This window comes from Chinchilla lanigera, unplaced genomic scaffold, assembly GCF_000276665.1.
Source record: "Chinchilla lanigera isolate Chin_1 unplaced genomic scaffold, ChiLan1.0 scaffold00049, whole genome shotgun sequence".
NCBI classification, from domain to species: Eukaryota; Metazoa; Chordata; class Mammalia; order Rodentia; family Chinchillidae; genus Chinchilla; species Chinchilla lanigera.
Window position 1 is genome coordinate 8,662,887 of NW_004955450.1, and position 21,749 is coordinate 8,684,635.

General features: G+C 42.3%; 1 protein-coding gene across 2 annotated transcripts in view; it reads right to left on the minus strand.

Moving 5' to 3' along the window:
* The window catches only part of Iqch (IQ motif containing H), a 198,621-nt gene that overhangs the window by 166,697 nt on the left and 10,175 nt on the right, over positions 1-21,749 (minus strand). For both annotated transcript variants that reach the window (XM_013518930.1, XM_013518931.1), the window contains exon 4: positions 12,984-13,101. In XM_013518930.1, coding sequence (XP_013374384.1) covers positions 12,984-13,101 — 118 coding nt within the window. The remainder of the gene's footprint in view (positions 1-12,983; positions 13,102-21,749) is intronic.

Genomic DNA, 21,749 nt, shown 5'->3' on the forward strand with positions numbered 1-21,749 from the left:
ATTAGTCTTGGGAGTTTGGTCATTTTGACAATATAATTATCCTGGAACATGCGTAAGTTTCCATTCTCTGATGTTTTTTTTTTTTTTTTTTTTTTTTTTTTTTTGTGGTACCGGGGACAGAACTCACGACCTTGCACTTGCCAGGCAGGTGCTTAAGCCACTGAGCTATATCCCTAGCTCTTATGTCCTTTTTTGATCTCCCTATTCGGAGTACTGTCAAGATCATTTACTCCCTTGCTTAGGTTAATTCCTATGTATTTAATTTTTCTTGATGGTACTGTAAATGGTATTGTTTCCCTAATTTCTTTCTCAGTGAGTTCATTATTAGTGTATAGCAATGCTCTTGGGTTTTGTGGGTTGAGTTTATATCCTGGCACATTGGTGAATTTGGTTATTAATTCTAGCAATCTTTTTGTGGGATTTTTTTGGGTCTTCTATGTAAAGGAACATGTCATCTGCAAATAATGCCAACTTGACTTCTTCTTTTTTTTTTTCCTACAGGAATGATTAAAGGAATGAGAACTTGATGATTAGTGAGAAGGAATAACTCCAAAAGCTGAGGCCTTCATAAGATGTTGACCTTAGTAGCAGGGGATGAGAGGAGGGACACTTCTTTCATTATGACGAGAAGGAAGACATAGAATATAAATCTACACATAAAAAGATTTATAGATATGGCAATAGAAAGATTAGGAGTAATTTGTATGTGGTTGAACACTAGAAGAAAATTACTTAAATAAGACAAAAATTGTTTAAATAATCCTCTCATGTATATGAAGTCCAGAAGTAGATGGTAAGGGTGTTATGGAAGTCTGTTATGTAGCTAAGGACCCTCCTTCCAGCTCAGCACTCTGATATGCTAATGTGTGGGCCTCTTCCTCCTGGTCTAAGATTACTGCTGGGATTCCAGCTACCACAGTTTCACTCCAGGCAGCAAAAGAGAGAAAGACAAAAAGATGAAAGGGCACAAGCCAGCTACCTTTTAAGGAATCTTCCAGAAAAATAAAATACTGAGAGAGAGTAACTGCAGTACTGAACCACTGAATCCATCAGAAGGGACCTGACATTAAACAACATGAATTCCTTTTGGCACCAAGCTACCGCTGTTGGTATGATATTGGTTCAGCTGCTCAGAGAAGCCATCAAAGGCCCAGTTCCTTTCCGTCCTTCTGCGCCAGCATCCTGAGTGTGGCCTTTTTGTCAGTGCTTGGTACCTCATGGCTGCAAGATGATTGCTGCAGCTCTGAATGTCATGTTTGCATTCAAAGCAGAAAGAAAGGGGGAAATGGAGGAGCAAACAGATATGACTACTGTGACGACTGCCTTCAGGAAAGCAAAATATTCCCCAGAACCACCCCGCAGTCAGGGGCTGCTCAGTGTCCACGGGACAGAATGGGGACACAGAGTCACACCTCACTGTAAGAAGAGCCTGGAAACAAGGACGCTTACTCTCTGTGGCCTGATGCCACTCTGGGCGAAATCCAGCTCCATCTGCAATGCAGATGGGGCAATGGGCACTGGGAAGAAAAGCAGTAGTTTCCAGAAAATAATATAGCTGAGGAAGACAAGGGCCAGACATTAAAGCACTGTTAGAAGAACACTCTGGACTAGAAACCAGCTCGAGAGGTCAGCCCACCGACCCCGCGGCAGATTGTAGAGACGCTGCGCTTAATGCTCACGACAGAGCCCAGGCGTCAGGCACAGCCCCGGCTCTGCTGGAGCTCCATTTCCAAACCTTGTCGGTCACCCTCACCACACTGCTGGTAGAGTAAGATCTGTGTCACCGGCATTTAGCACATGGCAGCATTTAAACCAAAATATTCACAGCAATGAAACAGCACATGCATGAGGAAAGACTTCCTAAAAAGCTTTACCATGTTTGCGTGCTTACTATCTGCCACGGTGACATAAGCATCAGCTGCAAGCAGTGCTGCGCCAAAGAGGACATTCTGTCCAACTTTTGTGGCACACGGGCCAACTGCCAACCCATGACCTTCCTTCCCTACTGCAACTAACCGTGAGATGGCGCAGGGAAGGATGGCTCTCTGCACACCAGGGGTCAGCCCGTTCTAGGAAGCCAAGGACAAAGGCTTTTGAGATTTCAGATGCCACCTTTGAGATGTTATTGAGCCACAGAATATCACATAGTAAAACTCAGGAGGTCTCTACAGTTGTACTAGATAGCTTGTGTTTCCAGAAAAGATGCTATGAGTAAAAAATACGTAGCAGGTAGAATCTTCATATGGAAATGTTATTAATCAGTAGAAACTTAACCCCCAACTTTTCCTTTTTTTAAAATTTTAACAGGATCTTGTTAAATCATTAAGTTGCCCAGGCTGGGTTCAAACTTGCGATCCTCCTGCCTCAGCCTCCCAGAGTGCTGGCATTACAGACATGAGCATCACACCAGCTAACACCCAATTTTTGATGTCCACTTTAAATAGAAACAACCCAAATACCATACTTAATTATCATGATCCATTAGCTATAACTTGCAAACATTGTAAAGCATAAATCTCTTTAAAATATGTATGTACCTACTCCATTATATAGTATGTGTAGATATTTCAATATATACACTATACTATTATGTGGTATACAAATTACAGTAAAACAGTACTGCATGTGATTGAGCCTTATAATCTGCAAGTACAATTCTAATGTGGCTTCATAATTGCCACATCAGTGTCAATAAATCAATAAGTGAGTAAGTGCAATAAATCAGAAAGTGACAAAATCACCTTTACTAGGAGCATTGCGTTGAGAGGTTTCTTTGCAAAGGTTTAAAGGAACATATCTGAGGAAAACTCTGGAGACAGAGCCATGGGTGGACAGAATCGGGAACATATTTTGCTCTCTTTTCTTTTATTTAGCTGTAAAATTCTCAATGTAGTAGCTGGGTGTGTTGGTGCACGCCTGTAATCCCAGCACTCGGGAGGCTGAGGCAGGAGGATCGTTGTGAGTTCGAGACCAGCCTGGGCTACAAAGTGAGCTCAGGGCCAGCCTGAACTGCACAGAGAGACCCTGTCTCAAAAAGATTAAAAAAAAAAAAAACTCTCTATGGTAAACAGGCAAAGAGCTCGAGCCTTTGTTTGCTTGTTTTAGATTTTGAGACTGGTCTTGAACTTGTGATCCTCCTGCCTTCGCCTCCCAAGTGCTGAGACTACAGCACGCACCACCATGCCCGGTTTAAATTTTTGTATTTTTAACGGTGGTGAGGAGAAGCCAGAACCTGAGGTCAAAATAGATCTATGTCTGAATTCCCGCTCTGTCCTTTCTTAGCTTTAAGCTACTGTCTTATGTTCATTTCATCGCCTGTAAAATGAGCACAGCAATAATTCCCTCCTCAAAAGCCTGCGAACTTAAAACGTGATTGCATCCTCCTGTCTAACACAGGCTCTAACGGTCTCCTGCCTCTGCCCTCTGACATCACTTTCTTACCCAGCAGCCACAGCACGTGCAGGGACCCAGATCAAACCAGTCCTCTGGCGAGAGCCTCAGTAGCTCTGCACCTCCCTCGGGAATAACAGCATCCACACAGCATCACAAGATCTGGCCTCTGCTCCCTGTCCTGTACCTCTCTCCCTTTACCGTCCATACCCCTAACTTAGATCCCCGCCACATGCTGCCTCCACTGCCCGGCATGCACGAGGCTGGCTCTCCACATCCATCGTCTGTCTGCTCCGGTGAGACCACCCCGACTCTTCCTCTCGTCCCCGGCTGTCCTCTCACCAGCGGACGTGCCGTATGTTCACTTCTCAAATAATTTTTGTTGCTGTTTTCCTAATGCCCACTCCACCCTAACCGGAACACAGACTCCGTGAGCGCAGAGGTACGTGACTGATGCCTCAAAAGTACCGCCTGGCACATATTAGGTCAATAATTGATGCCGACCAGAGTTTATCCATAAGTAATAAGATGAACAACTGCCTCTGATGGAGCCCTCACTGTCTAGGGGGCACTGCTGACAGCATTTACATACATTCATTCATTTTCCTTACGATGGCCCCAGGGGACAGGTACTATCTTTGGGCCCATTTTGCAGATGAGGAGCTCCAGCACCGAGTGGTTAATGATTTGCCAGAGCACAGCTAGTAAGTGGTAGAGCCCGGCCATGAACCTGTAGCACCAACCACCATGTCGCCCTAGTACAAGCCTACAGCAGGCTACAGATGTCTAGGTGCTGGTTACAGCTGTATACTAAATAGAGTGCCTCTGCTTTAGAAGCAAAATAATCAGATGCAAGGAGAAGCCTCAACTGATCCGGGTTTGGATAAAAGAGCAGTAAAAGTCATGTCGGGGATAATTGGGGCAATCTGAATTGAACTGGGCATTTATTATATTCAATTAATATGATATTATTGTTGACTTTACAATGGTAGTGCAAGTAGGAAACGAGTTCATTTTTAAAGATGCATGTTAGAAGTAATCAGAGGTGAAATGCCATTAGATCTGTGCTTTAAAACACTTCAATAAAAACAGATGGAGCAAAAATGGCAAAGGTTAACAATTGTTAAACCCAACTGATGGGGAAGTGGTTACGTATGCACTACTTCGGGCATTATCTAAGTTGGGTCAGGATGCTATGACAAAGTACCGCAGACTGGCTGCCTTCGAGACAACAGAAATTTATTTCCCACAGCGGCGGCACCTGGGGAGCCCATGCTCAAAGCCTTCGCAGCTTCAGTGTCCGCTGAGGGCTTGCTCGCTCCCTGGATCAGGGGGTGGGGGAGTGCGGGGCTCAGGCAGCTCGCGAGCCTCTTTCAGAAGAGCCGTCCCATTCACGAGGGCTGCACCCCCAGAGTCTTCAGCAACTGGGCACCTCCTGAAGGTCCCTCCCCAAATGCCATCGCATCCGATTTAGGATTTAACATGGGAGATGCAGGGAGGTGGGTGAGGAAACAAACATTCAGTATATACATTGAAATGGGGTATCATAATTTTCCCCAGCCTGGCTTTGAACTCTTGGGCTCAAGTCATTCTCTTCCCTCAGTCACTCAAGAAGCTGGGACTACAGGCAGTGCCACTGTGTTGGTTGGAAGTACTGTGTGTTTGAAAGCTTTCATAATAAAAAAGGTTGATCGGGTCTTTTTTTTTGGTTGTTTTTTGTTGTCATTGTTTGTTGCTGCTGTTGTTTTTGAGATGAGGTCTCACAGTGTCATTTGGGCTGGTCTTGAACTCACTTTGTAACCCAGGCTGGCCTCAAACTTCCAGGGATCTTCCTGCCTCAGCCTCCTGAGCGCTGGGATTACAGGTGTATTCCTCCATGTCCAGCCCCCAAAAGGTTTTTTAAAAGCCATAGGAAAAGAGAAAGAAATCTTTTCAAAAAGTCACTGTTCTCCTGGAGTTTACATTGTAACAAGAGGCCACAGGCCACAGTGCCCCGCTCCGTGCAGTCCTTCTCTCCGCAATCCTTGTGCGCATCCCTCTACCCTCACCAGCCCACAAGAAAACTGCTTCATCCCACTGTGCGTGAGGAATCACACTGGGAGATATGGGAAGGAACTTGCCTGTTCTGATTCTTTCTCTCTGTCTCTGTCTCTCTCTTTCTGTCTTTCCATCTCTCTCTTTAGTACTGAGGCTCGAGTCTAAGAGCGCCCTACCTCTGAGCTACATCCCCAACCCTTTTTATTTTTTGTTTTGAGACAAGGTGTCATTAAGTTGCCCAGGCTGGGCTTGAAAGTTTGATCCTCCTGCTTCAGCTTCCTGAACAGCTGGGATTACAGGTATGCACCGCCATATCCAGTCTCCTTCTTTCTTTCTGTTTAATCTCTCACCATATTATTCTGCACAATGTCAGAAACTTTCAAAACTTTATTTTTGACAAAATTTTGAAAATAACAATTAGGTCTAGATTTATAAAATAAGAGATTCTCCCCAACTTAGACAGAAATGTTGCATGTTCCCGTATTACACTGCAGTACAGTATATATTTATATGTGTCATTGTGAAACCATCTATTTTAAGGAATATAGGGAGTAACTGTCAAGAAATAATGGGGGGAGTTTGTTTTCCCTGATCCATAAACATACCAAATGGATCATGCTTCTCAGAAGGCTCTTTGGTTAACCAGTTTAGGAATTCTTATTTTTTTTTGTACCAGGAATCGAACTCAGGACCTTGTGCTTGCCAGTCAGGCACTGTGCCATTGAGCTATATCTCTGGCCCAGGAATTTCTGTTTTGAAGTTGCCTCAGACTCAGTTTGCCAGATACAACAAGAAAATCAAATACTCTTGGCCTATGAACATTTCCTCCTCTTCCTCCCTTCTCCCTAGCTTTTGTTGTTATTTTCTTTCTTTGGCTGTTGGAAGCACTTGTGTGCCCATGACCCAGACGTGGCTCCAGAAGCAGTTTGGGCCGGTGTTGATACTGGGCTGAATTAAATGATGGTTGAGTTCCCTTCAAAAGCTGAGATTTTAGAATTCGATTGATAATCATAATGAAACCTGAAGTTGTACACCTTACTGCACGACAGGCAGTGTGCTATTTGGCAAACTGCATTTGTATGCATTTGTTCTAGCTTTCGGAACCTGTCTTTTGGAACACTGCCAGAGCCTGCATCACATCGTTTGGGATAGCGTCACTTTTTGCTTTTGCCAAAAATTACTCTGAGTTATAGCTGGTAAACAAGGCAGGTAACCAAGCTGAGCAGTAGGCATTATTTAGAGTGAGATGGTAATGACACAGAAGTATTGCGTTTCTTCTCTGGAGCTTGGCTTTGGCATGAATAATGACCATGTGTCTGTTCTCCGCAGTGTTTCAAGTTGTGGAGCCTACTGACAGTGTCAGCAATATGGCTCTTTGTATGTATCGTAGAAAGTTTAGCTTCCTGGCCCAGTAACAGCCAAGAGCGTTCTCAGAGCATTGCGACAGTCCATAAGTTCCTTACGTATTCAAAGGCTGTGGAGGAGGCCCGCGGGGTTCGGGTACCTATGAAAGGGTTCATGCCTGTCACAGGCATCTCTATATTCTAGTGCCTCAAGAGCAAAAGGCACAAGATTGACACAGCATTTGCTGACTACCCTGAACCAGTATCTACAAGCTGCCTGTGAAGGGAGTTGATAAAGAAAACCTCCAAGAATGCTTTCCACGCTGAAATCATCAGATCGAGGGTAAAGCCACTTAGGATCTTTGCTGTGTCTCTTCTCTTCAAAGATAAACGTGTTTTCAAATTTTAACATTTTTGAAATCAGTCTTTCTTCTATTTGATGTCAGGAGAAACTTGCTGGTCACTACCTCCCAGGGGCAAGTGTGATAGGATCGCGCGGCTCAGAACTGATCCATGCACAGATTCTGTTCGCGTTACCCCGACTACACTGGAGCTTTGGGCCCCAGAAGTTCCACAGGTGCTTACACTGGAAGCTAACTTGGGGTCTCTAAGTTTTGCTTACAATTTTTTTTAAAAGACTACACTTTGATACTGTAAGACAATAAGTTACTGTTGATGCAGAAATTTTTACAAACCAGCATAGAAAATCCCATGAAATAGACTCAGGGATTTTTAAAGCTATGGAGAGCTGGCGTCACCAGTTCATGCAGTCATCAGGAAGGGAAGAGCTCCCTGATAGGAGCTGTACCCTGATTTTCAAGAGAAGGTGTTTAACTTTCAGGGATGGATAATTCAGTAAGGAAAACATGAAATTATGAGTTTGGCCAGTTACAGCAGTGGAAATGAACTACTATTTTTTATTATGCCCCCTCCCAAATTATATTACAAACCAAAAGAGGCAAAAAGATTCCACTCCACAAACCTGGGTCATCAAAAAGTTCACGTGAGGATACAACGAATAACGTCAAACGGCCAAAAGTGAACTGGAAGCATCTTTGAACTGTGAATAAAAAGGCTTAGCCACCAACTTTGTGATAGGAGAGCATGTGCAATATATATTATTGTTGGCTTAAAAATTGCATTGAATGCATTTTTAACCTGAAAACCTCTTATTAATTGGTTTGACTCTTAAGATCAGTGGTATTTTACAATCCAAGAAAAATGAAATTTCAACCTCAGCACATCTGATCACTTTCCTTTGCTGCTTTCTTTGGTCCTAGATGTCAGTGAGAGCGAATGCAGGATCATTGTCAGATATCCCTTGCCCTCTCCATACAGAGATGGGTACATCCATCTGCCTTCCTCTTCGAGGATCCAGAGTCCCGATTTGACACTGAAGTGAAGTCAGCCTTACCCTAACCCTCCCCCTGTGCTACGCATCTCAGTGAATCGTATCACAGCACCCAGTCCCCGAGCAGACCTCTGAGTTATCACTGACTCCCTTGCTCTTTTATATCGAAATCAATCTCCAAGTCTTCCCAGTTCTGCCTGTAATCCCAGGAAGACTGCTTTTCTGTCTCAGATGGTCCGTGCAATCTTCTGTGTGTTCGTCTGTCTCTTTCAAAATACTCTCAAGGACAAGCCCTCGTGTGCTTAGGACTCCAGTGCTTAAGGCCCCCTAGGCAATCGGTTTGCTGATCAACTGAATGACTTAGTAAGTAAAAGAATGTTTTGCACAACCGAGGGAAGCTGGTTCGCCCTTGCTGTCTTGAAGCCCTTATTGCTAGCATACTCTTTCTTCTTACAACTGCTGTAGTATGAGCGGTAAATGATGTGGTTGCACTGTACGCCTTTGGGAAATGGCTAGTTCTAAAAAGTAATCTGCCCTGTTCTGCTTTCTCCCATTTGTCACTGAGACATGTGAGCCAGAAATCAGAAGGAAGGAGGAGCATGAGGTTGGATGTTTATTCAGGCTCCCTCCGCGCTGGGGTCTCCCCAGGTGGATGCCCCACTAAGTGCTGTGCACCTTGAAAATCACAGTTGCTGTCAGGCAGTACTCTCTCCACAGTTCTGCCCTACCTCCGTAACAGGTAACCATAACCATGTGCTTTAGCTTGGGTTTCCTAGGAAACAGACCCTGAAATAGAGATTTGCACAGGAGGTTTACTGCGGAGCGCTCTTAGTACCAACGCCCGTAAGGAGCAAGAGATGTAGGACTGGACAGAGGGAGAAGCTGAATTGCGATGCACAGTTCTAGAAGTGAGATGTCCCTCTTTCTTGTCCCAGATAAAGACAAGGGAGTGGGACCTTGTACCCTGTATGGCTGGGACTATGGGCGTTCGCCACCACACCCAGCTTTGCGGGGAGAATTCTTACACGTGTGACCACACATGAGATAGCAAAGGTATTTCCCACTTGCTTCGGGCTTGTCAGACTCAACCCTGGGAGCAACAGGAAAGGGAAAACTTTCCCTTTTTGCTTTTTAGAGAAATGCAATAGCAAAAAATAAGAAATATGGCACCATGTTTTATTTATGTTTTAGCCCAAAGATATATTTTATCTCAAAGTTTCTTGATTCTGAAATACATATATTTTGTGTAATAATTATATGAGCATAGCTTCACATATAGTATTTATAAACAAAAGATGGTTTTTATTTTTGGCAATTCAAAATATAATGTTTCGGTAAACACAAAAAAGTCACAACCACCCTAAACCCTATATACAATATCTACATATGTGCTCGTGCTATATGTTTTATTACAAACAAAAGAAATGCAAAGAAGACTACAAGCCAGTGATAACACTGGCCCCTTTATGAGATTGGGCCAGTTGGCAGAGGATGAGGGTGGCTTTATGGTTTCATGTATCACTGATACACTAGGAGGAAAAATTTTAAAAATGAGTATTTGTAATAAGCAAAAAGGGAGACTCTGTAGATTTACACAGTTATCTGCAAGTCCCCAAAATAAGATTTTATCTGCCAATTTTACTTTATATTCCAATTTTACTTTTTTAAGTGCGATATTCGGAAAGTGAAAGATTCATGTCAACTAAGACACTCATATTCTAACAATCCGCCCATCCCATAAGTAGCCAATGATAACATTAACTTACAGTCTTCCATACATTTTTTTTTTTTGGTAGTAAAACATTCAATACAAGCACATACGCATGTAAAAACACTCTCTTTCTTAATTGTACAGTTTTCTAGGTGTGTTTTTCAAATTTAAACAAAGCTTAATAAATAATTCTTAATTACAATTCTTAATTACTACTGCACAACTCCTAATTGTTTGTCATTTAAGTATTTGGGTATGAACTGGAATTCCAAAAACAGCTATCTGTTTTTGAGGAAAGAGAATTTAAAGAACTAACTGGGGTTTACCTGGTTTAAAAGGTTGAAAGTGAACAATTAAAGGTAGTAATATCCCAGTTGGATTTCACAACTACTTAATAATGCAAGCTTTTATGTTGGTGCAGTAGGCATGTGTAACAGCTGGCAGAACAGCGCTGTTTGTTATCGACTTTACAATAAAAGTTAGAACTATCTTTTGTGTCAGCGGATCTGCATCTTTAAGCAGATGTCACCAATAGTAGGGGTAAAATAACAATAGGAATCCAGGCCCTGGAGTGAAGTCCAGGTGGGAAATGGCCCATGCCCCTTCCTAAATGGTGCTCACCCATGTTCACGGCATTTAATAGAGCACAGGGTCACCTCAGCAGCACGTCTATTTCCTTAGCTTTATGATCAGTTGCCAGAATTCAAAACTCATTCAAGAAAATAAATTTCTGGCCAAAGTTTAATGGGGGGTGGTGGTAACAGTAACTATATATTCCACCATGGCCCTATGTTCAGTCAGGTATTTTGTTGCACTACTCCTCCAATTCTTGGTCTTGTGGACCAAGTGGGACCCTCCTGAGATTCCTGGTAAAAAAAATAAAATGTAATTGGAAAAGCTACTTAACAGTAAGGAAGATGAGATGTTTAGGCCCTCTCCGTCACAGAATTTTGTCACCTTTTCGCCAGAGCCTTTGTTATTAGCTAGTATTTTCTTGTCGGTGGCTGGTCCTCCCACTCCCTCCGCTACACTGTGAGCGCTGTGAGCTCCAAGAGCCCAGCTGCCTTGTCCATCTCAGCACGCTTCTGACAGCCTCTGGCACACGTAAGCACCCCCACAGATAGAGGCTGAACCCACCCAAGGTGACAAGGGCAACGGCAGGTAGGAGCAGGCTGCTTGTGTGTCCGGAGGAACTGGGCTGATGTTTTATGAGGGAGGAGCACACCCTCGCAGGTCACTGGGGTAGTTTCATGTACTCACTTAAGAGATATTTGCTGTGGGTCCCTAGCATACTACAGCAATGAGTGTACTGATAGATCCTACTCTCATCAAGCTTACAATCTCATGGGATGACAGACATTTTTTAAATCACACAACACACTATCTAATTACAAACCATGGCCAGCGACGAAGGGAAAACACAGGGTGGTACAAACAATTATAAGAAAAGAGTACCACATGATGGCTGTACGGCTCTGTGAACATACAAAAATGGAAGACTTTAAAAAGATGAATTTTAGGGTAGGTACATTTATATCTTGAGACAGCTATTATTTAAAGAAAGAATATGATGGTGGATTAAGAACACAGCTTTGGATCTCCGCCTTTCTGGATTCATGATCCTGGCATGGACATTTACAAGCTGCACTCTCTTGGACAACTTATTTAAGATCTTTGCAGGTACTTTGGTCTCCTCACCAATAAAAATAATAATCCCTCCTTTAGGATTGTTCTGAAGGTTAAACGAATTGATTTTGTTTTTGGAAATCAAACTCATGACCTCACGCTTGCCAGGCAGGTGCTGTGCCACTGAGCTAAATCCCCAGCAAGTAGATATTTTCAAAGCAACGGCAATGGCACCCAGTCTCAAAAGAGGTAAGCTGTTATTTGCATTGGAGAAGTCAGAGGTGTATGGATCAAACGTGCCCCCCAAAGTCATGCTGAGATTTTAAACCCTGATGTGATGATATTAGGGGAGGCCTTCAGGAGGTAATTCGCTTATGAGCATGTAATTCTCATGCATGAGATTAATGTCCTCATAAAAAGGCAAAAGATCCTCTCTCTCACTCTTCCTTTCTCCTTTTTCCCCTCTCCCCGTCTCTCGGCTAGAATAAGGCTTTCACAAACAAGGAAGAGCACCCTCACCACATATCAGATCTGCCAGCAACTCGACCATAGACTTGTAGCTGCCAGAGCTGTAAGGCACTGTGACGCCCCGTCTGTGGTATTCTGTGAGCGCAGCCTCCACTAAGACCGACTAAGATAGGGAGCAAGAGTCACAGTGAGAGAACACAAATCAGAGGAAAGTCAGAAACCTCTTGAGCTCCATGTCTTGCCATTTGGAAATCCAGGGGACTCTTTAAAAATTTCAAGGCATTATACTTCAATTAATTTTGCCCTTGGAACAAAACTGCCATGAACATATCTGAATCAATAATAATATGAAATTGTAGAAACATATCTATATATGTGTATCATTATGCTTTCTACTGTAGAACACAATGCAAATATCCTATCTTTATTCTTTACATGTTTTTAAGTGTTTTTTAAGGTTTAGATCTAAAATATACCCCCAAAGTCTCACATACTTGGGAGGTGACAGGATTTGGGGCCACTATATTCATCGGTCAATTAGTTCATTGATGAAGTCAGAGCTAAATGTGCTGTTTGGGGGTGGTTCCTAGCTGAGACAGGTGGGTTACTGTGGGTATAACCTAAAAGGATACATTCATGTCCTTGGTTCCTCTCCTTTCTCTCTACTTCCTGGCTCCCCTGATGTGAGCAGCCACCAGACCCTTCAATCATGCTGTTTATGCCTCAGAGCTGGCTAACCATGGACTGAACCCACTGAAACTGTGAAGCAAATAAGTCCTCCTTTAAATTGCAGGGGACAGATACTTTGCCCTGGAGATGGGAAAGCTGACTAATACAGTTTTACATAGATATAAGCGATCTGCAGTAAATTTCACCTTTTAAAAGTGTACAAGTCAGTGGTATTTAGCATATTCACAAAGTTGTACAACCACCACCACTATACAATTCTAGTCATCCCCAAAAGAAACTTCCTATCCAGCACAAGGCTCTCCTGGTGTTCCCTCCTCCAAGGTCCCAGTAATCACTACTTTGTCACCATGGAGTTCTCAGTTCCTACCTTTGCTCTTGGAAAGACACGCGGAAGTGAGCAAGGCTGTCTGGGGAGTCGCCAAAGTTTAGTCTCAGATTCCAAGGGAAAAACAAATGACTTTTGGTCAACTGCAGCTGGAAACAACCTAAGCAAAAAGAGAGAGAATTTAAAATCAAATTTGCTGTCTTTAAAGCTCCTCAAATTATAATTTTAGAACACTGTTTCTCAGTTAATATTGAATTTTATAGGAAACATACTATTGGAGGTTATACTACATTAGACTAATTTTTAGCATTTTTACCACTGTAAAACTGTGATTGTTTTATCTAGCAAAAGAACTTCTAAGTCTGATACAGACCATTATAGCATGAATAAAAAGCACTATCACTGGCTGAGTTTATGTAACTAAAATTGACAGAATTATTACATTATAAAGCATTTCTTGGTAAAGAAGAATACATAATGTTGTATGTCATTTAATAAAATCAAATTACATGATAGCCAAGGTTAAAACTATCCAAAATGGGGGACTCTAAGCATTTATCACTTACATCATCTAAATCTCTGCTATTTTATATAATTGCAAATTATATAAAATTTATATAAATTTAAATTTCAAAGTTAAAGGTTTTCATTACTAAGCAGTAGACAGATCCATGGGAAAGCAATGTAAAAACAAAGTAAAACTGTAAGAATGGATATATGCATGTTACATTAAATCTTAAAATTTTAAATTTAGCCAGGTGTGGTGGCGCATGCCTGTAATTTCAGCATTCTGGAGGCTGAGGCAGGCAGATCGTTGCGAGTTCAAGGCCAGCCTGGGCTATAAAGTGAGTTCAAGACAAGCCTGAACTGCACAGTGAGACTCTGACTCAAAAAGACAAAAAAATATTTTTTAATTTAAAAGCTAGTTCAAATACTTTAATGTGATCAACATAATTAAGGTGATTACAATTCAACCAGTGATATAACTCAGTGCCTTGGTTCCATTGAGTTAAAAGTTCTGAATGGCTGAATCCTGGGTATTCCCGTGGAAGCCCCACCTTGTTCTCACCATGAAGATCAGAGAAAAGGCCTCTTTCCTGCTTCCAGTAGAGGGAGGGGAAGTCACTAGCTTGAAATCTACCCAAGGGAGTTCTGTTCTTTGTGGTGTCTCTGTAATGAAGGGTGGGTTTTCAAGGAAAAGTATTTTACCAAAGCCTAACTTGGCCTGGGGAAGGGTGACTCCAGCACCCTCTGGATGAAGAGAGCAGAGGAAACTGAGAAAACTTAGGAAGGTAACAGCCCAGGGACACAGAACCACCAAAAGCCTGGGACCTGACCATAGGAATGTAGAAGGCTTCTTTACACACGTACACACACCGCACCACCACAAGCTCAGAGCCCTGGTAAAAGACAGAACTGCAGGTGAAAAAACAGCAAGGTTTGGATTCCATTTTAGGAGGAATTTCCAGGGAAATAGGAAGACAAAGGGAGGCAGAAACAAAGACACTAGAGGAAATGAAACGGCAAACGTCTACACTTGTAACCACAGTAAACACAGCATAACTCCTAGCCAGATAAACATAAACCCTTGGGACCGGGGATATAGCTCAGTGGCACAAGTGCCTGCCTGGCAAGTGCAAGGTCCTGAGTTTGATTCCCGGTACTGGGGATGGGGGGGGGGGACCATAAACCCTCACAATAAAGGTCTACTTTGCTAGCTTTCAACAAAAAGAAAATTAGGAGACATGCTAAAAAGACAAGAAAAAAGTGAAGAGACAAAGCAAGCATCAGAACCAGATTTGGCTATGACAGAACTTTTGAAAACACTGCAGCAGGAATTTGATATAATTATGATTAATATGTTAAGGAGTCTAAGGGGAAAAATAGACAACTGCCAATACATACATATTCTTATGATCTAAGAATCAAAAAGAAATGCTAGAAATCAAAAACATTGTAAGCAATGAAGACTGCCTTTGGGACATGGGCAATAAAAGGGTCAGTGTGTTTGAAGAAATGTCAGAAGAAACCCCCGAACTGTAATGCAAAGAGGAAAAAAGGAATGAAATAGGACAGAGTATCCAGGGGCTGCAGGATAATTACAAACGGTATAATATATGCACGATGAGAACACAAGAAAAAAGAAGAAAGGGATAGAGGAGCAGAAAAAAATATTCAAATAATAATGGCCAAGAATTTTCCAAAGTTAATGACAGACACCAAGTCACAGGCCCAGGGATCTCCGAGAACACCAGCCAGGATAAACACCCAGAGTTACACCTACCATCCGCATGCCATCTGCAAACTGGGGAGAAAAAGGACAACCCTGCAAGAAACTGGGGAGACAAGGATAAGAAACAAAGATACTAAGAACATTGAAGAAGAAAGCGTGAGAATTAAATGGGACTTCACAAACCAGGCAGACAAGAAGAGAGGATCAAAATCTTGAAAATGTATGAAAGAAAAAAACTTGCCTACATGGAACTCTATAGCCTGCAAAGTTATTCTCCAAAAGGGAAGAGGAAATAAGAGCACCTTCACATGAACAAAAGCTAAGTGAATTTGTTGTCAGAGACCTATCTTCCAAGAAACGGTTAAGTTCTTTGCAGAGCAGGAAAATGATAGAGGTCAGTTACGGGCCAGGTGAGGAACTGTCAAGGAAAAGTCAAGGAACTCTCCACCCTGTGGGTTTGTGTCCCAAAGGCTAGATAGTCTGCCTTCTCCCCGCTTTCAGACTCTTCTTAACTATGTTTGTGTGCAGTACTGGAGCTTGCATCCAGGTTACTCTATCAGTGAGCTACATTCCCCAGCCTCTTTATTTTTTTTATTTTGAAGAGGGTCTTCCTACATTGCCTAAGTGTGACTCAAACTTGTACTCCTCCTGCCTCAGCCACCCTAAGTGCTGGGATTGTAGGCATGTGCCACCATGGCTTGTTTTATCGTTGTTTTCTGTATAACGTACAAGGTTTTTAGTTGGTCTTAGCTGGAAGGATGGGAGAATCTGTGCTATACCATCAAACAGCTACACCATTTTGCCAGAAGTGAAAGTCTCCTGGTATAGTACTCAAGCCCTTTTACCTCCATGGATGTTTACAAGTGAATTTGGATGTTGAGAATTGAATCGAGATATAATTGAATATCCTGCTCCCCGCAACATATAAGTGATTATATTCCAGTGTCATCAAAATTTCTTCAACAATACTCGTTTCAGTAGCAATGTTGTACACATATAGGTGAATTATAGTGGGTTTAATCATTTTACTGTTGCCACTGAAGGTATTTGCAAATTATGAACGTATTTACCGAGATTCACATATCCCTCCCTTTATTTCCTAGCATAATTCCCAGAGCTACAATTGCTAAATTAAAAAATAATTTAAAAAACCTTCTCACATTGAAAAACTGCTTTTAGGAACTTTGTGCTACGCTATTTCACCAATAGGAGAAAAGGACGCCCTCCGCGGTGCTGTTCCTCATCTGCGCTAAATATCACAGCAGCTTAAATGATCTGTTTTGCTCATATGTTTAAAAAACAAATAAGGAGAAGCATATTGTCTAATTCATATTTTTCTCTTTTACCAGTGAGAGTAAACATTTTTCTGTTTCATGTGTGTTATCAGCTACCAGAAACAGTAGATATTTTTCACCAATTTATTTTATTAATTTTATCTGGCCTTCTTTACGAGTAGTCAATGCTCTTTTGCCTGTGTTGAGTTTTTGTTCTTTTCACTGAAGGACGCAGTAGGGACAGTTTCTGTGACAAATATGTCACGAATGGGTTTTCTCTAGTTTGTTACTTTTTAGTTGTATGATGCTGCCTTAAGTACTATTTTTTGTTTTGAAAAAGTTTAAGCCCGTGGAAAAATGATGAGAATCCCAGTGCTCCTCATGTAGTACAGCAAGGGTTGTCATCTTGTTACCCTGTCTTTCACTACAACTGTTCTTGTGTGTGTGTGTGTGTGTGTGTGTGTGCGCGCGCGCACGCATGTGCGTGTGTGTATGTGTGTGTGACAGAGAGAGAGAGAAAGGGGGGGCAGGGAGGGGGCTAGGATAAAGATTCTACATTGCTGACATTTACATACTGCATGAGACAACCCTGAAGGGATTGGACCCAAGGTGCTTCAAGAATTAAATGACTATGTACTGTACCTTCTAATCTACTCTCACCATTTAACAGATAACTCTTTCTCTCAGTTTCGCACCATTATTTATTTGCTTTGTTACACCCACACACACACACAAACACACACACAGCACAGAGTACAAAGTGAAGATTTCTGCACAGCTCCGATAGCGATAGTGCCGGTACAGATGGTAGTCACCCTCCCAGTGTCAATAAGCGGAGCATCGCCATTAAGAACAGTGTGAGCAGATACCACGAGCAATACAATCTGTGGAAGCCAGCAATGGTACAAGGAAGAGCCACATTCTGACACAGAAGAAGAATCATTGCCAAAGAGGGGAGAACAGGAAAACCTATTTTGAAAACAATACAAAAGCACTTTGAGCTGCTTGGGAAAAAAGATGCTACTTGGAGTAATATCTTTATCATTGTTTTCGGAATGACTGCTAGGAAAATCTGGCATTTGCCTGGCAACCATTATTGTCACTTTATGCACCTCCTGGTTTTTATCTCTGCCCATCAATGTACCAGATTTTCCCTTGAGCAATACTTACCAGGAAAGGAAAACCATCTTTAGTGAAAAATAGGCTTCCTGGTTTTCAGGCAGCCTTGGAGTATCAGATTGCGGGTGTTTGATCTGGACTCGAGTCTGGGTCTTGCCACTGACCACCTATGTAACCTGGGACTGATCTACTTAAGCCTGAGGTTCCTCACTAGGTAGGTATCGCTCTCATGGTTTTTTTTTAAAAAGTCTTTTGCCAAGTGATGTTATCAAAATATTGATAACAGTGCTGCTGCTGCTGCTGCTAACAATGCTTATAATGGTTCTCAATCATTTTGTAGGCGTGCCTGGGTATAGTAGTCACTTGGAATGAACTCTTCTGACGTCCCTGGAATCCACAGGTAGAGCGAAGCCTCATATGTCTGAGCAATGTTGATTCTCAGTTAGCAACAACTGTGCTCTGCTGCCAAAGGAGCAATAGAGACCTACAGTCCTTATTGTAATGCCTCCCCTTTCCAGAGGAGTTGCTACTTTAGGATAGTTGGCCTCATGCTTGAGCAGACATTGGCAATTCCTGCAGTCCTGGCTGCTAAATTCCAGGCCTGGTTCAATCCCAATGCAAAAGTTTACTCTAACCCAACACAGCAATAGGGTGGCAGAATTTCCCTCATCTGTATAGAGGCAGACCATTTATATGGCCAAAAGAATACCGATTCCAGTCACATACATCTCAGGAATTCCAGTGCTAATCATTTAATCAGTATAGACTAGCATGTTTTTTCTCACTAAACTGCTCAACTCAAGAGGACACTTTTGAAATTTTAGTTAGATTTATGATGATTTCTTTTCTTTTTGTCTTTCTGAGACAGGGTCTCACTATGCAGTTCAGGCTGGCCTTGAGCTCATTGTGTAGCCCAGGCTGGTCTCGAACTTGCAAAGGTCCTCCTGCCTCTGCCTCCCGAGTGCTGGGATTACAGGCATGCTCCACCACATCTGCCAATGATTTCTTTAAGAATTTAAAAATATTGAAAATAATTTGCAAACATCAGTATACTATCTTTCATTCACATGATAGGACATATGCTGAATTTAGAATTGGAAGATTGAATTTCCTTCACATTCTTGCAGATTTGGGGACCATGTGATCTCGTGCAATTTATTCAATCTTAGGTTGCTGCTGTTTTTACTTATTTACTTTTCTTTTCGTAGTACCAGGGATGGAACCCAGGGCCTCCACTCTGAGCTACATCCCCAGCCCTTTCTACTTTTCACTTCAAGACGGGGTCTTGCTAAGTCACTAAATTGCCCAGGCTGAGTTCATACTTGGGATCCTCCTGCATTAATCTTCTGGAGTGCTGGGATTACAGGTATGCACCACCACACCCAATAAGAATAAGAGTTTTTTTTTTGTTTTTTAATAAATCAGAAGGGAAGTCTGTGAAGATCTTCAGGTCCATTCAGGACAAGGTGTTAAGAAGTTTCCAGATCTCTAATTCAGTGATGGTCAACCTTTTAGAGCTTTCAATGACAACATACAGCCCACTGCAGCACACGTGCCGTAGGTTCACCACCACTATTCTAATTGGTCTAATTCAGGATGCTAACATAAAGGGAGGGAGAAGGGAGGAGAGTGGGCTTATAGATTCATCATATACCCAGAAGTTGGTTGAGAGCTGGGGTGTCAGATCTATAAAGACAAAAAACACACAAAGACAAATAATATTCCTGTATCATGATGTCCACATCATTTGGACATTCTCTCTCTCTCTCTTTTTTTTTTTTTTTTTTTTGGTACTGGGAATCAAACTCAGGACCTTGCACTTGCCAGGCAGGTGCTTGTGCCACTGAACTACATCCCTGGCCCCATTTGGACATTCTCATCAGCTTCTCTAGATTCCCAGCTGAAGCCTGGCATGCTGCAGTGAACTTTCTCCTGTTCCTGAGTAGGAAAGCACAGCGTAATTACTCATAACCTCTCCCAGATAGAAAGGTACCGAGTCGCAGATAGTCCATTCCTATCTCTGCGCCTCAGTGTGTAATGCTTTGACTTTGGCCAATTACTCTAATATTGCCAGGAGGATTTCAATTAGGAAAGGAACACTGAGATATGAGAGAATAACTCTAAGATTTTAATCAAGTCCTTTAACCTCCATGACTTCATTTTACACATTTATAAAATGAGGCTAATACCAATGAGACCTATGAAATCATTATTTCAAGGATCAAATGACACATTATGGATATATACACTTTATATATGATCCACAAAAAGGATAAAGTATTATAATCAAGAGTGAACATTTATCCAGGGCCTGATGTGGACCAGTTTTTATTGTGAACCAGAACAACTAAGACTTGTCAGCTTTGGTCACTGCCCTCCAGACCAATGAAAAAGTCACTACCAGCATAAGATGGTTAAGGATCAGTGCCAAAGTTGTGTAGCCAACCCTTCCCTGGTCTCCCTATTTCTTCCCTGGCCTCCTTGCTGCTAATGCTGTGAACATTCAAATATAGTTTGATGAGGTGAGGGAAAGCATGACAGAGAAGCCGGTGGGAACTGGACCATAAAGAAAAACTTGGGAGCACTGGACAGCGACCTCCTGGATGGTCTCCAACGACTCCAACCACCCCCCGCCCTGTATTAATTCCCTTGTGTAATTCTTTCCCCATGAGTGTGGGGTAAACCCTCTGACTTACTTCTAGCCAACAGAACACAGCAGAAGTGATAAGATGGTTTATAGAAGGCCTATGGCTTCCCTCTCTGGGTCACTAGCTGCCATGCTGTGGGAACACTGAGACACCCTAAGAAAGACCCAATTCCTCCCAGAAACCCCATGAGTGAGCTTGGAAGTAGATCTCTTCCCATCTTTCAGCCCCCACCCTTCCAGCCTGCTGTCAACTCTTCAGAGCAGCCGTCCCCAGCCAATACTTAGAGTACAGCCTTGGGAGAGACCTTGAGCCAGAGGACTTAGCTATGTGCTCGGATTCTTGAGGACAGAAACTGAGATAAGGATGGTTTGTTATTCTAAGCCACTATGTTTTGGGTGCTTTGATAAAAAGCAACTGATAACTAGTATAAGGGCCATCTAGGGAGTAGGCATGAAACTGATGAACGCAGAGTAGCCTGAGAGATGTTTATGACTGCAAGGGGGCCCAGGGAGAGGTAGGGAGACCAGGGAAGGGTGGCCTCTCCCTGTGTGCCTATGGCACTGACTTTGTTGAGCAAAGGGAGACAGGTGTGATGCACGTCCAAAGCTCTGCTCCCTATCAGAGTGCTGGGACTGGGCTATATCTGTAGCTTTCCCCAACTTCCTGGGCACTAGCTCTGAAACTTGACCTGCTGACCCATACCATTTATTTCTGCTGGATACATATATAAAACACAAGTAAGAGCCACAGGGTTTGTAAGCTTAGAACAAAAGTATAACCTAGTTTCATTCACAGGGAGGCCTGTATGTGAGAAGGTCCAGGTTGAGGCAGACCATTTCTTTTGTTTCGTTTTTTCTTTTTTGAGACAAGGTCTCACTATGCAGTTCAGGCTGCCCTTGAACTCACTTTGTAGCCCAGGCTGGTCTCAAACTCACATTGATCCTCTTACCTCAGCCTCCTCAGTGCAGGGATTACAGGTATGTACCACCATGCCCCACAGACCATTTCTTTTAAACTCATTTCTAATGTCAATAAGTCATCTCTTAGGGTATGATTACATAATGAATATTTCTAACAAGTTCTATTACTTGTGCTTACCAGGGATAACAAAATCATAAAGCACATATGGCATTCTAAGAACAATCTAAGGAGCGTAAAAACTGATTTAAAATATTGATGAGTTGAATTTTATTTTATTTATTTAAAAAAAATTTTTTTTTGGTCTTTTTGAGACAGGGTCTTGCTGTGCAGTTCAGACTGGCCTTATGCTCACTTTGTAGCCCAGGCTGGTCTCAAACTTGTAACGATCCTCCTGCCTCAGCCTCCCGAGTGCTGGGATTACAGGCATGCGCCACCATGCCCGGCTGAGTTGAATTTTAAATGTCGTTCTCTAAAAAGTAACAAAACTAAAGAGTCATACTGAAAGCTGGACCCTAAGATAATTGTCATGATATCAAGCACTAGAACTCAATAGATGTAACCTACAGTCACAGACCATTAACTTTTTTTTTTTTTTTTTTTTTTTTTTTTTTTT